The 20,955-nt window shown below is 31.2% G+C and overlaps 1 protein-coding gene across 7 annotated transcripts in view; it reads right to left on the reverse strand.

The window, feature by feature from the left end:
- The window catches only part of LOC114327295 (protein peste-like), a 547,602-nt gene that overhangs the window by 32,638 nt on the left and 494,009 nt on the right, over positions 1-20,955 (reverse strand). For all 7 annotated transcript variants that reach the window (XM_028275872.2, XM_050643842.1, XM_028275870.2 and 4 more), the window contains one exon: positions 7,367-7,810. In XM_028275872.2, coding sequence (XP_028131673.2) covers positions 7,367-7,792 — 426 coding nt within the window. In that variant the 5' untranslated portion in view covers positions 7,793-7,810. The remainder of the gene's footprint in view (positions 1-7,366; positions 7,811-20,955) is intronic.

The raw sequence follows: 20,955 nt of genomic DNA on the forward strand, positions 1-20,955 counted from the left end.
TGTCTAGCAAGAACGTATTTTTTACTAGTTTTCTTACAAGAGTATTAACTTTTAGTGGTAGTGAAAATTTCTACATAATATAGTCCAAGTAATGAAGCTTAAAATAGGACAAAACCTCGCAATTTTTACAGAATGGATCGATTTGCTTGAAAATTTGAGAATAAGTAGAGGATAGTCCAAGGATCAAAATCTATATGACGCCGAAAGGCGCTTTTACCATGGGGATGGTTGCCACCCCATCTCGAAGGTGGAAATTTTTTATTTAAATTTGACAACAAAAGTTGGTAAAAGCATTAATATTAAACAAAAAACGTCCTATACGTTTTTTAATAAAATTAAATGTTTTCGATTTATTCGCTATCGAAAATGTTAGTTTTATATCGAAAAAATCAATGTTTATAATAAGTTTTCTGATAATAACTCAAAAAGTTTTCGTTTTATCAAAACAATTTTACTTAACAAAAATGTACCTTTTGAAAAAATAAACAAAACTGTTTTCTTTAATTTTCTTTAAGACCAATAGTTATCGATCTATACTTTATTGTATGTTTGTTCTTTTTCGTCAAATGCTAAATATTGTAGTTTCAAAGTCAAAAGACGGGAAAACTATGCATTTTTCGAGGACAACTTGTTCAATCTAATTTAAAGCATTTAAAAATATCTATCTGCAGATATAAAAGAAGTCTCTAGCTCAAAAATTAAGTGAAATAATGAAAATAACGTTAGTCTCCATTTTCTTCAGTGAAAAAGTGATAGGAAGCAACCCCCTAGTCCCTAATCACCACCCTAATTAGAATTAGTCATTGATCTTATTTGGTCTTGTTTATTTATGTATTATTAATAGGTTCTAGAAGTTTGACAGGCTTAGAATGATTAGTTTAAAAAAAAATGGAGTTAAAAGCGAAAAAGGTTTCTTTGGAGTTTGGTAAAAAATAGCGTTCTCTTCAGAATAGAAAGATTATCATCAGAGATACGAAAAAATGTTTAAATATGAAACTGTAGCTTAATTAATTCCCAAGAACCTGTTATACAAAATTTTTTCTACGGCAAAAATTGAGTGAGCTATTGACAATTAAAACATAACATGCAAAAACTACCTTTACCGACCCATTGAAAGTCACCCATTTTAGCGACTGAGGATTTTAAAAGAATTTAATACTAATAGCCCTATAGATCTTGTAAAAACATACAAAATTCTGTTTTACGAAGCTTTCTGAGATAAAGAATAAAAATCAATATATTTTTTTGAAAAAAAAGAAGCATAAAAGAAAGGAAAAATGATCAAATTGGAAGCATAATAATGTAAGTTAGCGGTATTTTTAGTCATGGGCCTTATTAAGTCTTCTTTATTTATGTATTATTAATAGATTCTAGAAGTTTGACTGGCTTAGAATAATTAGTTTTTGAAAAAATGGACTTAGAAGCGAATAACAAATTTTTGTAGTTTGGTAAAAAATGCCATTTTCCTCAGAATAGAAAGATTCGATCAGATATACGAAAAAATGTTTAATATGAAATTGTAGGTTATTTAATTCCCAAGAATTTGGTTTAACCAAAATTTTTCTATGGCAAAAATTGAGTGAATAGTAAATGAGTATAATATATCGAAAAACATTTATTTTTTCGATATAAACTAACACTTTCGATAGCGAATAAATCGAAAACTATTAATTTTATCAAAAAAATGTATAAAACATTTTTTGCTTAGAATAAAGGTTTTTATCAACTTTTGTGGTCAAAATATAATAAAAAATTTCCACCCCGAGATGGAGTGGCAACCTCCACAATGGTAAAAGCGCCGTTCGTCATCATATAGATTTTGATCCTTGGACTATCCACGACTTATTCTCAAATTTTCATGCAAATCGATCCATTCTGTAAAAATTGCGAGGCGAGAAGCTTCGGTTCCTGGACTAATACAAAATAACTCAATTTCTAAATATGTACATACAATATAAATCCATACTGCAACTAAACATAGTTTCAAAAGTTGCGCATCACCTAAAATTATGCTCATTTTCATAGTTGATTTTTTAATGAACAGAATAACGGATTTCGCTATTTTTTTATTATCTTAGATTTTTTTTTTGATATTTAAACACTTGGAGAAAGGTTCACTCAAACTTCTTTTTTGGACTTATATCGGGTTGAGAAACGAAACGTTTTTATTATGTTAAGTTTGAGACAAACCGTAAATAGGACAAGGTACAAGTGTGAGTATATATCGAAATCGTATTTTAGTCTTATGTTTTGTGAACAGTTTGTTTTTTTGAATGTCCCTGATACCTGTAGGAACGGAAAAAATAGACGGTTATATTCTTTAACATGTGTTTTAACTGAAACAAACATTTGAGACACCTTGTAGGGAGGAAATGATGCAAAGGTATGCATCGAAATAATTTTGTAGTGTCATATTTCGTGAATACTTTGTTTTTTTTTTTTAGTTTCTCTGATATCTTTAGTAAGAAAGAAGCTAGACGGTTTTACTCTTTAATATCCATTTTAACTAACGACATGAGATACATGAGGTGGCCAAGTCTTATCATACACCAAGGTGAAATTATTTCCTTTCTATAGTGCGAAAGGAACAAATTGTTCAAACAACGAAAATATGTGCAATAATTTTACCTCTCGTTATTTAAAGAGCCTCCACGTATACACCAAATTCGTACTTACTCTCAAGGAAATTCCACCCCAAACCATCAAAGAACCACTATTAAACAATTTCGGCTCTCTTATGTTGCGCTGTGCATAGAGCTCACTTGGTCGACAAATAACTCTTGACGGGGGGGGGGGGGGTATGGTTTGAAATATATAATTTTTTTTATTATTTCAAATAAAAGTGTATACTTTTCAAATAAAAGTGTATACTTTTCAAATAAAAGTGTATACTTTTCAAATAAAAGTGTATACTTTCAAATAAAAGTGTATACCAGAGACACAGAGAGATACAGCGTGTTGAATATCTCTACCTTCGACTCGCTTTGCCGCGACTTCGCGCCAGCACGCTTGAGCGTAGTGAGAAACGTTAAACAACTGTTCGCCTTCTCTTTTGTAGATTACTCGTCGATTCAAAAAACACATTCCAATGTGAATCACTTTAAGATTTGTCAGACAAATAAGAAGATGAAGATGCAGTTGTCAAAACTTTAAACGCATTTTTCTCAAAACTGCTTCTTCAAATGCGGTGGACATTGTAACTGAAAAACTACTTGGCCGATCTACCTGATATTCTGCACAGATTTTCTTGAGACATTTCATGAGGAAACAACGTCGAGATATTTTTCTTTTTTTGCTTAATTTTTGTTCAACAATAATAAATCTGTTGATTTTCCCAAAATTTTTAACAAAAATTAATTTTTTTTTTTTATTTCTGAGTGATACCAAAAATTCAAAAATCATTGAAAATAAAAACCTCGACGTTGTGACCTCGTGAAACTTATAAGCTAATTAATCTTTTTGAATTTTTTGTTTCGTATGATCTAGTGACGAGTTCTGATGTCCACCGCAAAATCCATTTTTGACTTTTCAATATTTAGGATTGAATTTGTTTCTAATAGTGTAGGAAACAAAGGTTGAACCTTGCAAAATGGACACAAGTCTGGTTTAATTTTTTTCTGGTATATTAAGGGGTGCTTATTATAAGAGTAACTTTTCTGAAACAATTTCGCCCCGGAACCCCCTTTTCACCCCTTTAAAGGGGGTAATTTGTGGTTTTTGCGGAACGTAGCCCTTCCGGTACCTTTTACAAAAAATTTCTTTTATAGAAATATGAAGAGGACTATATTTTCTACGATTTATTTCCCGACAGCATCTGTCTATCATACACCGTTTAGCGGGGGTGGCGCCCCAAAATTGACAAGTTTTTAAAAAAGATGTTTTTAAAAAATATATATTTTTCCCTAACTGTAACGGAAATTAAGAAGACATCCTACGGCAATTATTCACAAATAATTGATTGATTTTTTGGTATAGGTTTCACTTAAAGATAATTGCCCTTTTTTAATTACAGGGTGTTACATTTTAAAAAACCCCTTTTTATACCATCTGAACCGTTTATGCTAGAGTAAAAAGACTTTCAGCGATTACCAATGTACGGGTGCTATTTACAAATTTGTATAATGCACCCCCATTTATTCCCCGGAACCACCCCAAAAAAAAGAAGAATTAATAAATAAAGTGATTTTCTTGGAATCCTTCACACACAATGCCCTTTATTAATATGCTTCATATATCATTTTGTGCACGTTATTATTACCCATGCACGGACATCAAAAGCAATTTCCTAGCGCAACTCCTGTAGGCAAAAAAAAATAAATAAAATGGGGGATTGAAATTTTTTTTGTTTTTTGCTTTTTGATCCATATGGACATATGCTTCATCAATAGTGCTTTTCAAAAATATATATGGTTATTGCAACATCCCTGCGGAAACCACCCCTATCCTTGAAAATATACTGCAGAAACTACCCCTATCCCTTGGCGAGCATGTTTTTACGATTTTCTCATTACCTATGCATTCTTTTTAAACAAAACTTATACAAGATTAAAGACCACTATTTACTCTAAAAATTAGATCCTATTATTTTTTTTCGTATAAGCAACCGTTACGGCACAGTGGCGCCGTAAAATTCGTATATGCTTTGGCGGGCTCCAGTTTTTGTTTTTTTTCGTCATCTGTTCGTTTTATTGATAAAGTACTTATGTAAAATAAAACAACACAGTGTAAGCTACAAATTATGACTTATGCACATTTTACAATCTTTGCGCCCCAATGCCACAGTGGTGGCCCAAAATTAATTTTTGCATATTTTCGCCACCTAAACGCATTTTATTGCATAAATGCTACCTTAATAGCACAATATTTACCCTTAGGTGATCGCTAAGCAGTGGCGGATCCAGGAAGGGGTGATCACCTCCCCCCTCTCAAACCAAGTGATATTATATTCAAAGATTATAAAAATATCCTTTTATTTTTATAGAAATTTAGCCAATTGGCACCCCCCTCTTAACGATACTGGATCTTCCACTGTCGGTAAAGCATAAAAAGTACGCCATTCTTATAAAAATAATAATATAAGTACTTCCATAAAAATAAAAGAATATTTTTATAATCTTTGAATATATTATCACTTGGTTTGAGAGGGGGGAGGTGATCACCCCCATCACACCTCCCTGGATCCGCCACTGCTTAGCGACCACCTAAGGGTAAATATTGTGCTATTAAGGTAGCATTAATGCTATAAAATGCGTGTAGGTTTCGAAAATATGCAAACATTGATTTTGGGCCACCACTGTGGCATTGGGGCGCAAAGATTGTAAAATGTGCATAAGTCATAATTTGTAGGTTACACTGTGTTGTTTCATTTTACATAAGTACTATATCAATAAAATAAACAGATGACGAAAAAAAAAAACAAGAACTGGAGCCCGCCAAAGCATATATGAGGTTTACGGCGCCACTGTGCCGCAACGGTTGCTTATACGAAAAAAATGAATAGGACCTAATTTTTAGAGTAAATTGTGGTCTTTAACCTTGTATAAGTTTTGTTTAAAAAGAATGCATAAGTAATGAGAAAATCGTAAAAACATGCTCGCCAAGCGTAGGGGTAGTTTCTGCAGTATATTTTCAAGGATAGGGGTGGTTTCCGCAGTTATGTTGCAATAACCATATATATTTTTCAAAAGCACTATTGATGAAGCATATGCCCATATGGAGCAAAAAGCAAAAAACAAAAAAAAATTTCAACCCCCCATTTTATTTATTTTTTTTTGGCTACAGGGATTGCACTAGGAAATCGCTTTAGGTGTCCATGCATGGGTAATAATAACTTGCATAAAATAATGTATGAAGCATATTAATAAAGGGCATTGTGTGTGAAGGAATCCAAGAAAATCACTTTATTTATTAATTCTTCTTTTTTTTGGGTGGTTCCGGGGAAAAAATGGGGGTGCATTATACAAATTTGTAAATAGCACCAGTACATGGGTAATCGCTGAAAGTGTTTTTACTCTAGCATAAACGGTTCAGATGGTATAAAAAGGGGTTTTTAAAATGTAACACCCTGTAATTAAAAAAAGGGCAATTACCCTTAAGTTAATCCTACACCAAAAAATTAATCAATTATTTGTGAATAATTGCCGCAGGATTTGTTCTTAATTTCCGTTACAGTTAGGAAAAAATATATTTTTTAAAAACATCTTTTTTAAAAACTTGTCAACTTTGGGGCGCCACCCCCGCTAAACGGTGGACGATAGACAGATGCTGTCGGGAAATAAATCGTAGAAAATATAGTCCTTTTTATATTTCTATAAAAGAAATTTTTTGTAAAAGGTACAGGAAGCGCTATGTTCCGCAAAAGCCACAGATTACCCCCTTTAAAGGGGTGAAAAGGGGGGTTCCGGGGCGAAATTTTTTCAGAAAAAGTTAGTCTTATAATAAGCACTCCTTGATATACCAGAAAAAAAAATAAAACCGGACTTGTGTCCATTTTGCAAGGTTCAACCTTTCTTTCCTACACTATAAAAATATTCTTTGAATTGTACTTAATATGTTTATTTAATTTTAAAATAAAATAATTGTACCATAGCTTCGAAAAGAATTCACAAAAATGTGCTTAATACGTTGATTTCAAACCATTCCCCCCTCCCCTTAAGGTGTCGACCAGAACTGTTAACGTTATGGGATTTCTGTTTTGTTATCTGTTTTTTAGTAGGTTGCTAGTTTCATCTACTAAACAGAAAGTAAGTATTATCCACACTTTTCTTTAACTAGTCATAATTTTAACCTTTTGCATTCATTCTAACGTGGAAATACTTCGTTCTAGGCACTGAAGGTGATCTCATCTAGATCGAAAACGTTTTGCGAATCCTTTTGGATGACTTTTTAATAGTTTTTCAATAAAATTCTTATACCATTGCACAAACGCAGTTTTTACTTGTTTTGTATGTTTTTTATGGTTAATTTAGTTTTGTTTGGGTTAAAACACGTCATGTTAAAGAATACAACTGTCTATTTTCTCTGTTTCGAAAGATATCAGGAATATTCAAAAAACAAAATTTTCAAAAAACTTAAGATTATAATACGATTTCGATGTATACTCATATGTATACCTTGTCCTCTCTACAGGGTGTCTCAAACTTAACGTAAGAAAAACATTTCTTTTCTTCCACCAGGTATGAGTTCAAAAAAGGAGTTTGAGTAAACTTTGGCCAAAAAGTGTCAATACCAAAGAAAAATCTAAAAAAATAGCGGAATCCGTTAATCTCTTCACGAAAAAAATGAACTATGAAAATGAGTATAATTTTGGGTGATGCATAACTCCTGAAACTATGTGCAGATACATTGGTGGTAAAATGTAACTTACCAATGCAATGGGGTTGATAGTGGTAAATGGGTCATACGGCGATCCTTTGCTTTTTTCCGGAACATACCACCAATGCTTCAGGTTCTTATAGGAAACCGTGTCGTTTTCGTTCCAAATAATATCACTTTTCAGCTTTTCCTCTTCGTACACATAAGGTCCAATTTGTTCAAACCTAGGTTTAATGCTTTTGTTGTAAATATCATGAGGATTGGTCCAGTTGAACATATATAAAGTGAGTGTCAAAGGAACTGGGTTTTTCACCCAAAGGCTGAAGGCGTTACTGTTGGGGGTAAGGGTCAACTGGCTTTTTAGTATGGCTTCGTACAGTGTGGCCCATAGTGTCATGAAGAGGATGCCGACGACGGTGAAGAACAAGCATGCACCACTCACGCAGAGGAAGATCGCAAGCGGCTTTTTGGGTTGCATGGTGTAGGTGCTCCTAGCCTGAAATAAAAAAAAAATAAAAATGATATACCTATACAACTTTTATACATAATATATATTATTATAATACAGTATATTATAAAACTTCACAAAATTTTATTTTGTTTTTAAGATGAACAAACAAATGGTAACAGCCGTGTTATGAGTAAGCGGAATAAATATAAAGCATTTAAAATAAGACCGGAATTGGATAAAACGACTAATTCTAAACAACTTTTTATCTATAGAGTTTTTTCACTAAGTCAATAATTTTCGAGTTATTTGCGAGTGAATATGTTCATTTTTAACAAAAAGAAAACATGTTTTTGGACGGTTTTTCGGAGGTAATTCAAAAAGTAAGTATTTTATCGAAAAAAATATTCTTAACGAACATATAGCTTATAAAAAATTGAAAAAATGGTTATGCATGAGGTCTGTAGACCCAGTAGAAGCAGAGCTGTAGCTAATGAAATGTAGGTTCTTTTTCGTCAAATTCCAAATCGAATATTTCAATGTGAAAAAACTCATAAACGGAGCACTTTTCGGGGAAAATTCATGCCATCTTTTTAAAAGTGTTTAAAAAAAAATGGTTTATTTTTGTTTTAAAAGAAACTTCTAACATTAAAAGTAAGTGAGTTAGGCTCAAAATATTGTTGGTCCCTTTTATTTTTTGGTAAAAAAATCGCGAAAATCACCCCCTAATTAGCATCACAAATAAATTTTATCATTACCACTTGACAAGTTACTTTGCTTATGTATTATTTATATGATCTGTAAGTTTCATCGGTTCAAAGTGCTTATTTTTGAAAAAGCTGTAGTTAAAATGGCTTGAACGAGTAACTAATCACGAGTTTAGGCAAATTTTGAACAGCCATAGCATAACCAATTTTTGTCTAACAAGAAAACAAAAAATTAAAAATATTCAGAAAAGCAAAACGTACATTTTATTACTCTTTGATATTTTTGGTATTACTAATAATTTTTAAGTAAATTCCATAAAAAATTCCATTTTTTTTAAAATTAAAAAAAATGTTTTATTCTAAACCCAATTTTTTTCAAAAATGAGCACTTTTAACCAATAAAACTTATAGATAATATAAAGAATACATAAGTAAAGTAACTTGTGAAGCGGTAACGATTAATTTTATTTGGGAAGCAAATTAGAGGGTGATTTTCGCGATTTTTTTACCAAAAAATAAAAAGGACCAACCATGTTTTGAGCGTAACTTACTTTTAATGTTAGACGTTTAAAAAAAAACAAAAATAAACCTTTCTTTAAACACTTTAATAAGTTGTAATGAATATTCCCCGTAAAGTGCTCCATTTTTGGGTTATTTCAAATTGAAATATTCGATTCGGAATTTGACGAAGAAGAACCTATTTTCAATAGCTACAACTCTACTTCTACTGGGTCTACAGAATTCATGCATAAACCATTTTTTTCAATTTTTTTAAGCTAAATTTTTGCTAAGAATATTTTTCTCGCTAAAATACTTAAATTTTGAGTTATCTGCGAAAAACCGTTCAAAAACATGTTTTTTGTTGTTAAAAATGAACGTATTCACTCGCAAATAACTCGAAAAGTATTAACTTAGTGAAAAAACTCTATATAACAAAAGTTACTTAGAATTAATCACTTTCCAATTTCGGACTTATTTTGAACGTATATTTTTTCACCCCCGAGAATATTGTTTCATCCCGTATTTCCAAATTTTTGTAAAATGGAGGGGATGTAGAATTTTAATCTTTTTCTTATATAATAATAGACAATTTCAACTACGTATTCCCAAATTTTCATCGTTGCTTTATTTTTTTGGGGGTTTTCGTAAAATTTTGTGTTCCCTGATCGGCTAAAAGTGTTTTGTAACAGAAATTTTTTTAAATATTTGGTACAAAGTGAAACTTTAATAATATAATATAGGAAACAAAAGTTTCTACATGAATGTAATGTAACAACTATAATTGTACCAGCTATCTAAGAAATTCATTAATATTCAGCAGCGGGGTTCTATTTTTCGAGGTGTGGAACAAAACATTGGATAATTTCATGAAACAGATAGATCTCTTGCTCGAACAATAACCCCCCGCTGAACTGAATATTAATGAGACTCTTAGATAGCTGGTATAACTATATATTTATTATAAACTTTTTTCGAATATTCTGTAAGAGTTAAAATGTTTTATTTTTGAAACGTATGAAAACGGTGCGTCGTATGAAAAAAATGGAAGATAGATTTTTTGTCAAAAACTAAACGAAGAATTCAAAATTTATTTTTAGTTTGAAATATCTCAGCAGCCAACTTTCTTTCTTCAGACAGACTTTTTTCGTCAGAAGAAATTCAGACAATTGTCTGTTGAGCGCCAATGGTAAACATAAAATTTTCAACTGCATTTCAAAAAATGCGCAATAAATACCTCTTAAAACTCATGAAATTTCATTGGAATATCTCAACTAAATTTAGAGCAATAAAAAAATAGTCAGTTTGTAAGAACAATTTTAAGAGCCCGTATCTCGGAAACGAAGCATTTGCAGAAATACATTTATAAAGCAAACTCTTATTGTTTTTTATGTACAATTACCCCTTAAGGTTTGTCACACTTATTTAGAACCACCCTGTATACCAATTTCAATAGCGTTAAAAAATCTTAATTTCACGCTAAAATTTCTGTAAAAAATAACATGTAAGCAATGAAAAACCTACAAACTAGAAGAAAAATGAAGTTCATACAATGATTAGAGCCGAAGATATCGTCAAAAAACGAAATAACATATTTCGATTTTTTTGAGGTAATGTTCAGGTCTAGGGGTTCAAAAATTTTATTTCATTATACTTCAAGGAAAATATGGTAAATAATAATTTTGAAATTGAATTCAGGACGTTGAAGAAAATACCGGAAAATGATTTTTCGTTATTCTGACCACGATGACCCCACCTGGGGTAAATCACCTTCAGATAAAAATCTGAAAAAAAAATCATGGTGATAATTTGACACCCAATAAATAATAAATGTTAACAAAGTACTAAACTTTAAGAAGGTATCACAAAAAAAAAACAAAAAAAGAATATATTTGAGGTACCTTCTTACGAGTTTAGTACTTTGTTACCTCTAGACTACATTGTGAACTATGGATACTTCTCTTCATGTAAATAATATGTTTTTTTTCGGCATTTTGTTCGGCCTAGTTTAAAAGTTTCAAAAGCAAAAAAAAATTAATTTCGCGCCAATTTTTTTCCCGACCTCCTTTGTCGCTCAATGGTAAGAGAGCCCACCTTTGGATTCAGGGGTTGTGAGCTCGAATCTCAGATGGGTAGAAATTTTTTCATTTATTAAAAATTAATAAATGAAACTAGTTTCTTTCCTTGTGGGATCGGTAGTCACCGGAGGGACCGCAGACTTTCGGATACAATTAGCGTGTCTTTGACTCTTTTTAAAGTCAATGCGAAGTAACAAGACATTTGCTCAGCACACACTATACTTTACAGTAATGTACCATGCCAGTGGCCATTATTTGTCGAGGCATTAAGCTAAATAATAAAAATTAAGGGGTTATTGGTGGGTCTAGGCGTCTAACAATTTTTTTGTTTGAATACTTTTTGATGTAGAACATTATGGTGTTTTTATTTTTGGGATATCGCTGAGGCCACTTTTCACTTATTAAATAGACCCTTTGTTTCTGAAAAGTATAGCTACTTTTGAAACAATCCTGTGTTTCGCTTACTTTTGCATGTATATTTATGACAGCGTACTCCGTTTTTGTCCTATTAGTTTAAAATATAATAATATTTTCGTTAATGATCTCATGTTCATTCATGAATATTTTGTTAAATGGTTTTCATGGAATATCATGGTTATTCATCATTTGCCGTTTAATGCATATGTATTGTGACTTGAAATATACGAACTCGGAGGACTATATGTAACAGTTTCTATTTATAGCATTTACTAAATTAAAGATCATTAAACTTGCAAGTGTTAAAAGCTATCGTAGGACTAATTGTTATGCTTTAATTACTTTAAAACTTTGTCATTTGTTCGCCAAACTCACTCAGTGATTTATTATTAATAGATTGGTGATGTTTGTAACGTATTATTAATACTTATAATTATTATAAGGTGACATTTTGTAATGGTTTTTTATCTCGACTTCTAAATAAATGCACAATATGCTTAAAGGTCAACAACTAATTAGTTATAACCATATTATATTATACATTTACATATAAATATATTATTTTAAAACTGGATTCGAAACTATACTTAAAATAATAATAATTGTCCTTCACATTACATTTCGAACATTTGTACTAATAGTGGTAGTGGCATTTTCTGGCCGCTGATCACAGTTTAAAGAAGAAGAAGAAAAAAGAAGATATTAGGCTTCTTGATACGTGACGTGAGCGCATCACTGTTTTTTTCTGTGCGCGACTGATCACACGCGTGTTCGAAATAATTTTATAGGAATTGTTAAAAAGCATTTGAAATGCCAAAGAGGTCATCAAAGGGTGATTGTTTGTCCCGAAAGCGGCAAAAATGTGAAGAGTTGCAACGGAAATTGATAAAGTTGAGAGAGGAAATTTGTGAGAGGGACCCAGGTATTTATATGATATTTTTTGTGTTTTCTTGTGGTAAATAGATTAAATTAAGTGTGAATATATAGAGCTATATTTATTAATTATTTGAAAGGTGAAAATTTAAATCAAATTTAGACGTGGAATCTTTTTTTGTTGTTATCAATATATTTTTCTGTTGCCATAGTACATGTTTTTTCGCCACCTTATTGTTCGAATATAAAACAGGCGCTATGTTGCCGAACTGCACTGGTTTCACACTCCTATTAATGTTTATTTAGTAGAAAATGGATTAACATACATGACATGTAAAAACATCACATTTTGCAAACAAAAATTATATTGTTTGTCTCAATAAGGGTGCCTTAAGGTAGTCTAAAGTAATACAGACTAAATAATTAAGGATATAACAATAAATCAGAGGTACTTTATGGTAGCCAGATGTATAGAATGGAATATATTTTATTTAACTAATTTTACACATTTTACTTCGATTTTACATCACAAGGATAGTAAGTTACTTACACTAAATTTGTGTTTGGCTTGTCTTCAAACAATAATATTAGGGGAGCGGGCACTTTTCAGTGGCCCAGAAAATCTTTATGATTTATTTAAGCTGCTCCTATTTCTCAGAGTTACTTTATAGTAGCCCAGAAATTTAAAATAGAATAAAGAATATTTATTTAAACATTTTTTTTGTACATTTTAGCTTGATTTCACATTTCAAGCGTAGCAAGTTTACTTACACTAAATGTTTGCTTGGTTTTGTCAAAATATTAAAAAATTTTATTCATTGAATTTTAGATGAGAGGCAAACTGAAGGTCAAAATAATATTACAGAAACCATTGTGGAGGTGCATAGCCCTCCAGCTTCACTAAATAATACAGAAAGTGAGATCCAATGCAATTTGAGCATAATTGAAGAATGGGGGGCAAGTGAAGAGCTACAACAAGCAGTACCTATTGAGGAGTCGCAACAACAGACAGAAGATTTTTTCATTGGAGAGATACCTACAAAAAAGGAGTCTATTTCTCTAAATATGATTAAATTAATTGGGGAAGATCCATTAAAAACTAACCTTAATGCTTCAGAAATGTTGCCAGATGTAGCAAAAAGGCTAAACTATTCTCTTTCCAAAGGCTTAGACAAAAGTATTGTGAGAAAACTTACAGAAAAATTCCTACCTGCTACAAACTGCGAAAGACTTTGCCCACCTCAGTTGAATCCTGAGATTTTATCTGCCATAAAAGATAAAAATAAAATTAGGGAAGATAAATACTTGCAAACTATGCAAACAATTTTAGCGGCAAGTATTATGGCCCTTTATAAAGAGGTCGAATTGGGACTAAACGAAAAAAGGAATATCGAAACAATCGCCAATTCCATAAACCTTAATATAGAAGTGTTTTATAAGATGTCCTTGCACAGAAGATTTTTGCTGTTCTTGATTAAATTTAAAATTTAAGAAATTATTAAACGAGCAACGTATAGATAAATATTTGTTTGGGGAGAATTTGATTGAAATGTTGAAAGAAAGCAAAGATACAAGATCAGCAGCTTTTCAAGTCAGCTCTATAATGAAGCCACAAAAAGCCACTTTTTATCCGAAGACCGTGCCACAACGCCAAGCTGATTTTTCCACTCAGCATCCAACAAGAGTTCTTCCAGAATCTAACAACTTCAATCAGCAGCGTTTAAACTTCAATCCAGCCTCGAACAGACCAAGATTTCGACAAAGCCAGTACCCAAATCACCTTCAACCAACATGGAGATACAAACAGTCGAGCAGACAACAGCACCAAAACCCAACCAGAACAACCAGGAGGTCACACTAAAGGTAAACAAAAAATCAGCAGGAAATGTGTCTAATTATATTAAAAACTGGAAAAAGATTACTTCAAACAACAAAGTTTTAAGTTGGGTCCAAGGTTTTAATATTTTATTTAAAACAACACCCTCTCAAAAGAGAGAACCAAAAGTGTTGATAGACCCAAATGAGTCGTATGATTTAGCTATAAAACAATTACTTGAAAAGGGAGCTGTTTCTCCTTCTTCACATACAAGAGGGCAATTCCTTTCTTCATATTTTCTAGTGCTCAAAAAGAACGGAACTCATAGATTGGTTTTAAATTTAAAACAGTTAAATTGCTTTATAGAAGCCCCACATTTTAACTTGGAAGACTATAGGTCAGTTCTCAAGCTTATTTTCAAGGGTTGTTTTATGGCAAAAGTAGATTTAAAAGATGCATATTTTTCTATTCCTGTTCATGAAAATTCAAAAAAATATTTAAAATTTGAGTACAAAAATATTCTATATCATTTCAACTGCTTATCAGTTGGTTTAAATATTTCGCCTTTTATATTTACGAAAACTTTAAAACCAGCCTTAAACAATCTAAGAACAAGAGGCTTTACTTCTGTAATTTTTTTAGATGACACTTTACTGATTTCAAAGTCATATTTAGAATGCAAAGAAAATATTGTTGAAACTTGTTCTATGTTTTCCCTTCTGGGACTTACTATAAATAAAGAAAAAATAATACTTTCACCCACACAGATTATAACTTTTCTTGGTTTTACGTTTGATTCTAATAAAATGATATATTTTGCTGAGAAAAAAGAAAAATTAATTAATAATATTCAGACCATAAAAAATAAAAATACATGTAAGATAAGATCATTTGCAGCATTATTCGGTCAGTTGGTAGCAGTTTGTCCTTCAGTTAAATATGGAAAATTATACTTAAAAAATTTAGAAAAAGAAAAGTGGCTGGCTCTTTCTAAAACTAATAGTTTTAACACAAAAATGACCATACCTAAATACTTGGAAAACGATTTCAATTGGTGGTTAAATAATATACCAATTAGTGAACAAAATATAAAAGAATCTAATTATGTACTTGAAATATTTTGTGATGCATCTCTTTTAGCATGGGAAGCATGCTGTAATAATAACAAAACTCATAGTTTTTGGAGTTATGAAGAGCAATAACTACATATAAATGTTCTTGAGTTATTGGCAGCATATAATGGCTTGAAATCCTTTTCCAAGGAATAGTGGAATTGTAATATTTTGCTAAGAATAGATAACATAACAGCTGTATCTTGTATTAACAAGATGGGGAGTGTGCAATACTCTAATCTTAACAACATTTGCAGAGAAATTTGGCAATACTGTGAAAATAGGAATTTAAAAATATTTGCATCTTATATCAGTACAAAAGAAAATATTATTGCTGACTCAGAGTCAAGATCTTTGAAAATAGAAACAGAGTATTCTTTAAGTGATAATTGTGTTAATATAATTTTTAAACAGCTTCATATTACAGAAATCGATTTGTTTGCCACATATCTTAACAAGAAATGTGCAAGGTATGTATCTTGGAAACCTGACCCTGAATCGGAGAAAGTTGATGCCTTCACTCTAAATTGGCATGGATTAAAATTTTATGCTTTTCCACCTTTTGCTGTTATTCCAAGAGTTTTAGAAAAAATCATATGTGACAAAGCAGTAGGAATTGTGGTAGTACCAGAATGGCCAAATCAGCCTTGGTACCCAACCTTTAATAAACTCATATCAGGCAAAAAGATAATTTTAGGACCTGATAAAAATTTAATTTTAAACCCTTTTAGGCTTCCATATCCGGGACACCAACATCTTACCCTGGCTGCCGCATGTTTGTCAGGCAAGCTTTTTTAAGAAAAGGAATTCCTGAGGATTCCATCGCAATTATGATTACATCTATTACAACAAAAACACTAAATTTATATGATACAGTTTTCAAGAGATGGTGGAGGTATAGTATAGAAAAAAATATGGACCCTTTTGCTTATGAATTATTAAATATTATTAATTTTATTAAATCTATCGTAGATCAGGATTATACATATAGCTCTATAAACATTCATAGAGCTGCATTGGCATTGATAATTGATATCCCAGAAAATCATAAAAATACTTTTAAAAAATTTTACAAAGGCATATATAATAACAAACCTTCATTGCCCAAATATCAATTTATTTGGGGCCCTCAACCAGTATTAGTTTATTTAGAAACATTATTTCCTCTCACAGGTCTTTCCTTAAAAGAACTTACTTACAAATTTGTAATGTTGATTGCTCTGACTACAGCTCACAGATTGCAGACCCTATCCCTAATAAAAATTCAAAATATTTTCATAGATCAAAATAAAATTGAGATTTTGATACCAGATAGGATAAAGACTTCTTCGAAAAATAAAAATCAACCTATTTTAAGATTTCCCTATTTTAAAGAAAATCCACAGTTGTGTGTAGCATCGACTTTATGTCACTATTTAGAGATTTCAAAAAACATTCGTCCTCAATCAGAGGACAAGCTGTTTATAACTATAAAAAAACCATATAAAGCAGCATCTACGCAGACTTTGAGTAGATGGCTAAAAGATGTTTTAAAATTATGTAACATAGACACCAATATTTTTAAAGGGTATAGTGTTAGACATGCATCTACGTCAGCAGAAGCTAGGGCTGGATTAAATATAGAAACTATTAGAGAGACGGCGGGATGGACAGAAAATTCTCAAGTATTTAATATTTTTTATAATAAACCTCTAGCAAAAGATTACGGACTCTTTGCAAAAATTATATTGTCTGTTTAGTCCAAGTATGTTTCTTCGTTTGTTTATTTTTTGTTATGCGTTTGTAATTATATGTTTATGTTATTATTATTACATAAGAACACTAATTTTCTTGTTATTTATAAACATTACTCTTAATTGTTCTAATATGTTCTCTATTTTTGTAAAGTTCATAATAAAAAAAAATGTATAGTATCGATTTTTAGATTGCAATGTAGTTTTGTTTATTTATCGCACAATATTGCTTAATCTTTCAACAGCCTACCATTAGTACAAATGTTCGAAATGTAATGTGAAGGACAATTAATTGATTGGTTGACTTACCTGTTAAGGAAGGACGATCATAATTGTCCTATCTTACATTTCGAACATTTGTACGCTCCCTCCCTTTAATTCTTTCGAACCCACCCTTTTTTGTGCGATCAAAATAAAATAAAAAAAAACAGTGATGCGCTCACGTCACGTGTCAAGAAGCCTAATATCTTCTTTTTTCTTCTTCTTCTTTAAACTGTGATCAGCGGCCAGAAAATGCCACTACCACTATTAGTACAAATGTTCGAAATGTAAGATAGGACAATTATGATTGTCCTTCCTTAACAGGTAAGTCAACCAATCAATTAATTAGTATTTAAAATGCAAGTCAAAACAACAAAATACCTTAGATAGACGATCACTGAGAGTAACAAGTAATGACATACTGCAGAATGCCAGAATTCAAGCAAGAGAAAACAGTGTAAGTTATTGACAGGACCATCAAAAAAGAGAGAAAGAGAGAGAGCGTAAGGCTGTATATCACAGTTTTGGTATAAGTATATAAATAAAGATAAAAATACGTTATTAACAATAAAAATTAATTTTTATAAACAAAAATCTAGTTGGCAAATACATTCAATTGAAATATTTGGGCCACATTACTAGAGGTGCGGCTGGTATATCTGGTTTTTTATCTTGACTTCTAAATAAATGCACAATATCCGTAAAGGTGAACAACTAATTAGTTATAACCATATTACACTATACATTTACATATAAATATATTATTTTAAAACTGGATTCCCAACGATAAATAAAATAATAATTGTAAAATGTAAGTCACAACAACCAAATACCTTAGATAGACGATGACTGAGAGTAACAAGTAATGACATACTGCAGAATGCCAGAATTCAAGCAAGAGAAAACAGTGTAACTTATTGACAGGACCATCAAAAAAGAGAGGAAGAGAGAGCGTAAGGCTATATATATATATATATATATATATATATATATATATATATATATATATATTGATACATGTATCCATGTAACTTCCAAAGTAGATACTCGTAATACGTTGTCACTTCATATATACCGTTATGACTTCCGATTTCGGAAGTCACAACGTTTTGCCTAAATTTTTACGAATTTGGCTACTAGATGGTATTAGAAGGCTTATATCAAAAATTTCACTAGAAGTCACATCGTATCTAATATACTCATAAGATCAGATTTTAGTACGACGGTATATCATCAGCGCTAGTGTCGCTCCCGTACGAGAATACACGTGATATACACAACGCGTAGGGACTTCCGTATACCACACCGCTCGTTGTGACTTCCGTTATTTGGCAACGCTGTGTAAACGTTCCCAGACGCCAGACATTTCATTGTTATAGATTTGCGGTCGTAGTATTTTGTGCAGCTGTTATTTAAATATGAGTAATCGCAGATCTGCTTTGCTTTCATAGTTAGCGTTAAATTAAATATATTATCCTAGTCCATTCTTTCACGGTTTTTGCTCTAAATTTTAAAGAACCGCTTGGATTGACATGAAATTTGGCATACGTATAGCTTACATGTCAAAGAAAAAAAGTGATATTGTTCTGATGTGTGCTTTTGCCCTGGGGGTGACTTTCACCCCCTCTCGGTGGTGAAAAAATATATGTCTAAAATAAGTCCGGAAATGGGTAAACTGACTAATTTTAAGTAACTTTTGTTCTATAGAGCTTTTTCGCTAAGTCAACACTTTTCGAGTTATTTGCGAGTGAATATGTCCATTTTTCAACAAAATAACCAAATTTTTAGACGGTTTTTCGCAAATAACTCAAAAAGTAAGTATTTTGTCGAAAAAAACGTTCTTAGCAAAAATATAGTCTATAAAAAAGTAAAAAAAATGGTGTACGAGTTAGGTCTCTGGATCTCGTAGAACCAGAGTTATAGCCAATGAAAAATAGATTCATATTCACTAAATTTCAAATAGATTATTTCGACGTGAAATATCCAAAAAATTAAGCACTTTTTGGGGAAAATCCATTTTAACTTTTTAAAGTGTTTAAAAAAATCTTTATTTCTGTTTTTACAAAACGTTTCTAGCATTAAATTTAAGCAAGTTACGCTCAAAATAAAGTTGGTCCCTTTTGTTTTTGCAAAAAAAAATCGGGAAGACCACCCTCTAATTAGCAGCTTAAATGAGATTAATCGTTACCGCTCCACAAATTATTTTACTTATGTTGTGTTTATATGATCTGTAAGTTTCATCGGTTCAAAGTGCTTATTTTTGAAAAAATTTGGTTTCAAAGTAAAAATTTTAAAAATTTAAATTTTGAAAAATATGCCTTTTTTCAAAATAACTTAAAAATTGTTAGAGATACCAAAAATCTCGAAAAACAAAAAAAGTCAGATTTGCTTTTCTGAATATCATGTATTTTTTGTTTTTCTGTTAGACAAAAATTGATTAAGATTTGGTGTTTCTAAATTTTCATACATTCGTATTCAGTGACTCGTTCAACCCTTTTTAACTACAGCCCTTTCAATAATAAGGACTTTGAACCGATGAAACTTACAGATCATATAAACAATATATACACGAGTCAAGAAACTTGTAAGTCGTAACGATTAAGTTCATTTAAGATACTAATTAGGGGGTGATTTTCTCGTTTTTTTTACCAAAAACAAAAGGGATTAACTTTATTATTTTGAGCGTAATTTGTTTAACTTTGATGCTAGAAATTTTTTTTATGAAACAAAAATGAAGCTTTTTTTAAACACTTTAAATAAGTTGTAATGAGTTTTCCCCGAAATGTGCTTCATTTTTGGTTATTTCACGTTAAAGTATTCCATTTGGAATTTGAAGAATATGAACCTATTTTCCATTAGTAATAACTCTGCTTCTACCAGGTATAGAGACGTGATATATACACCAATTTTTAAAATTTTTTACAGGCTATATTTTTGCTAGGAATGTTTTTTCGACAAAATACTTACGATTTGAGTTATTTGCGAAAAACCGTCTAAAAGCGTGGTTATTTTGTTGAAAAAATGAACATATTCACTGCCAAATAACTCAAAAAGTATTGACTTAGTGAAAAAACTCTATAGAACAAAAGTTACTTAAAATTAGCCAGTTTATCCATTTCCTGACTTTCTTTGGACGAATATTTTTTCACCCCCAAGAGGGGGTGAAAACCACCCCCAGGGCAAAAGCACATATCGGCACAATATCACTTTTTTTCTTTGACTTGTTAGCTATGTGTATGCCAAATTTCATGTCAATCCAAGCGGTTCTTTAAAATTTAGAGGTTTTGCAATATTTTACCGTTAAAGAACGGACTATTTCTATAATTAGTATATTATACATGTACAAAATTCAAAGTGTCCATTAAATAATATAAATTATTTTTTAATAACCTTATTAAAAAATAAATTTAGGTAAATATTTTCATTTCACGAAATTGCCGAAAATCGCGTATAGGTATTTTGGACCTAGGCTGGAAAGTCAATTTTAGTGATTGTTACTTCGGAAGTAAGTAAAAGCATAAAAACACACAAAAAAATTGAAACAATGAATTAAAAGTGATAAATAGCTCTAATAAAGTAATAAATTCTAGTAATAATATGAAATACAGTAAACTCTCTCTTAACAGACACCTCCCTTTGCCGGGCACCTCCTCTATATGGACGGTTTTTCAAACAAAAATAATTCGGCGATATATGAA

Source organism: Diabrotica virgifera, chromosome 2 (assembly GCF_917563875.1).
Source record: "Diabrotica virgifera virgifera chromosome 2, PGI_DIABVI_V3a".
NCBI classification, from domain to species: Eukaryota; Metazoa; Arthropoda; class Insecta; order Coleoptera; family Chrysomelidae; genus Diabrotica; species Diabrotica virgifera.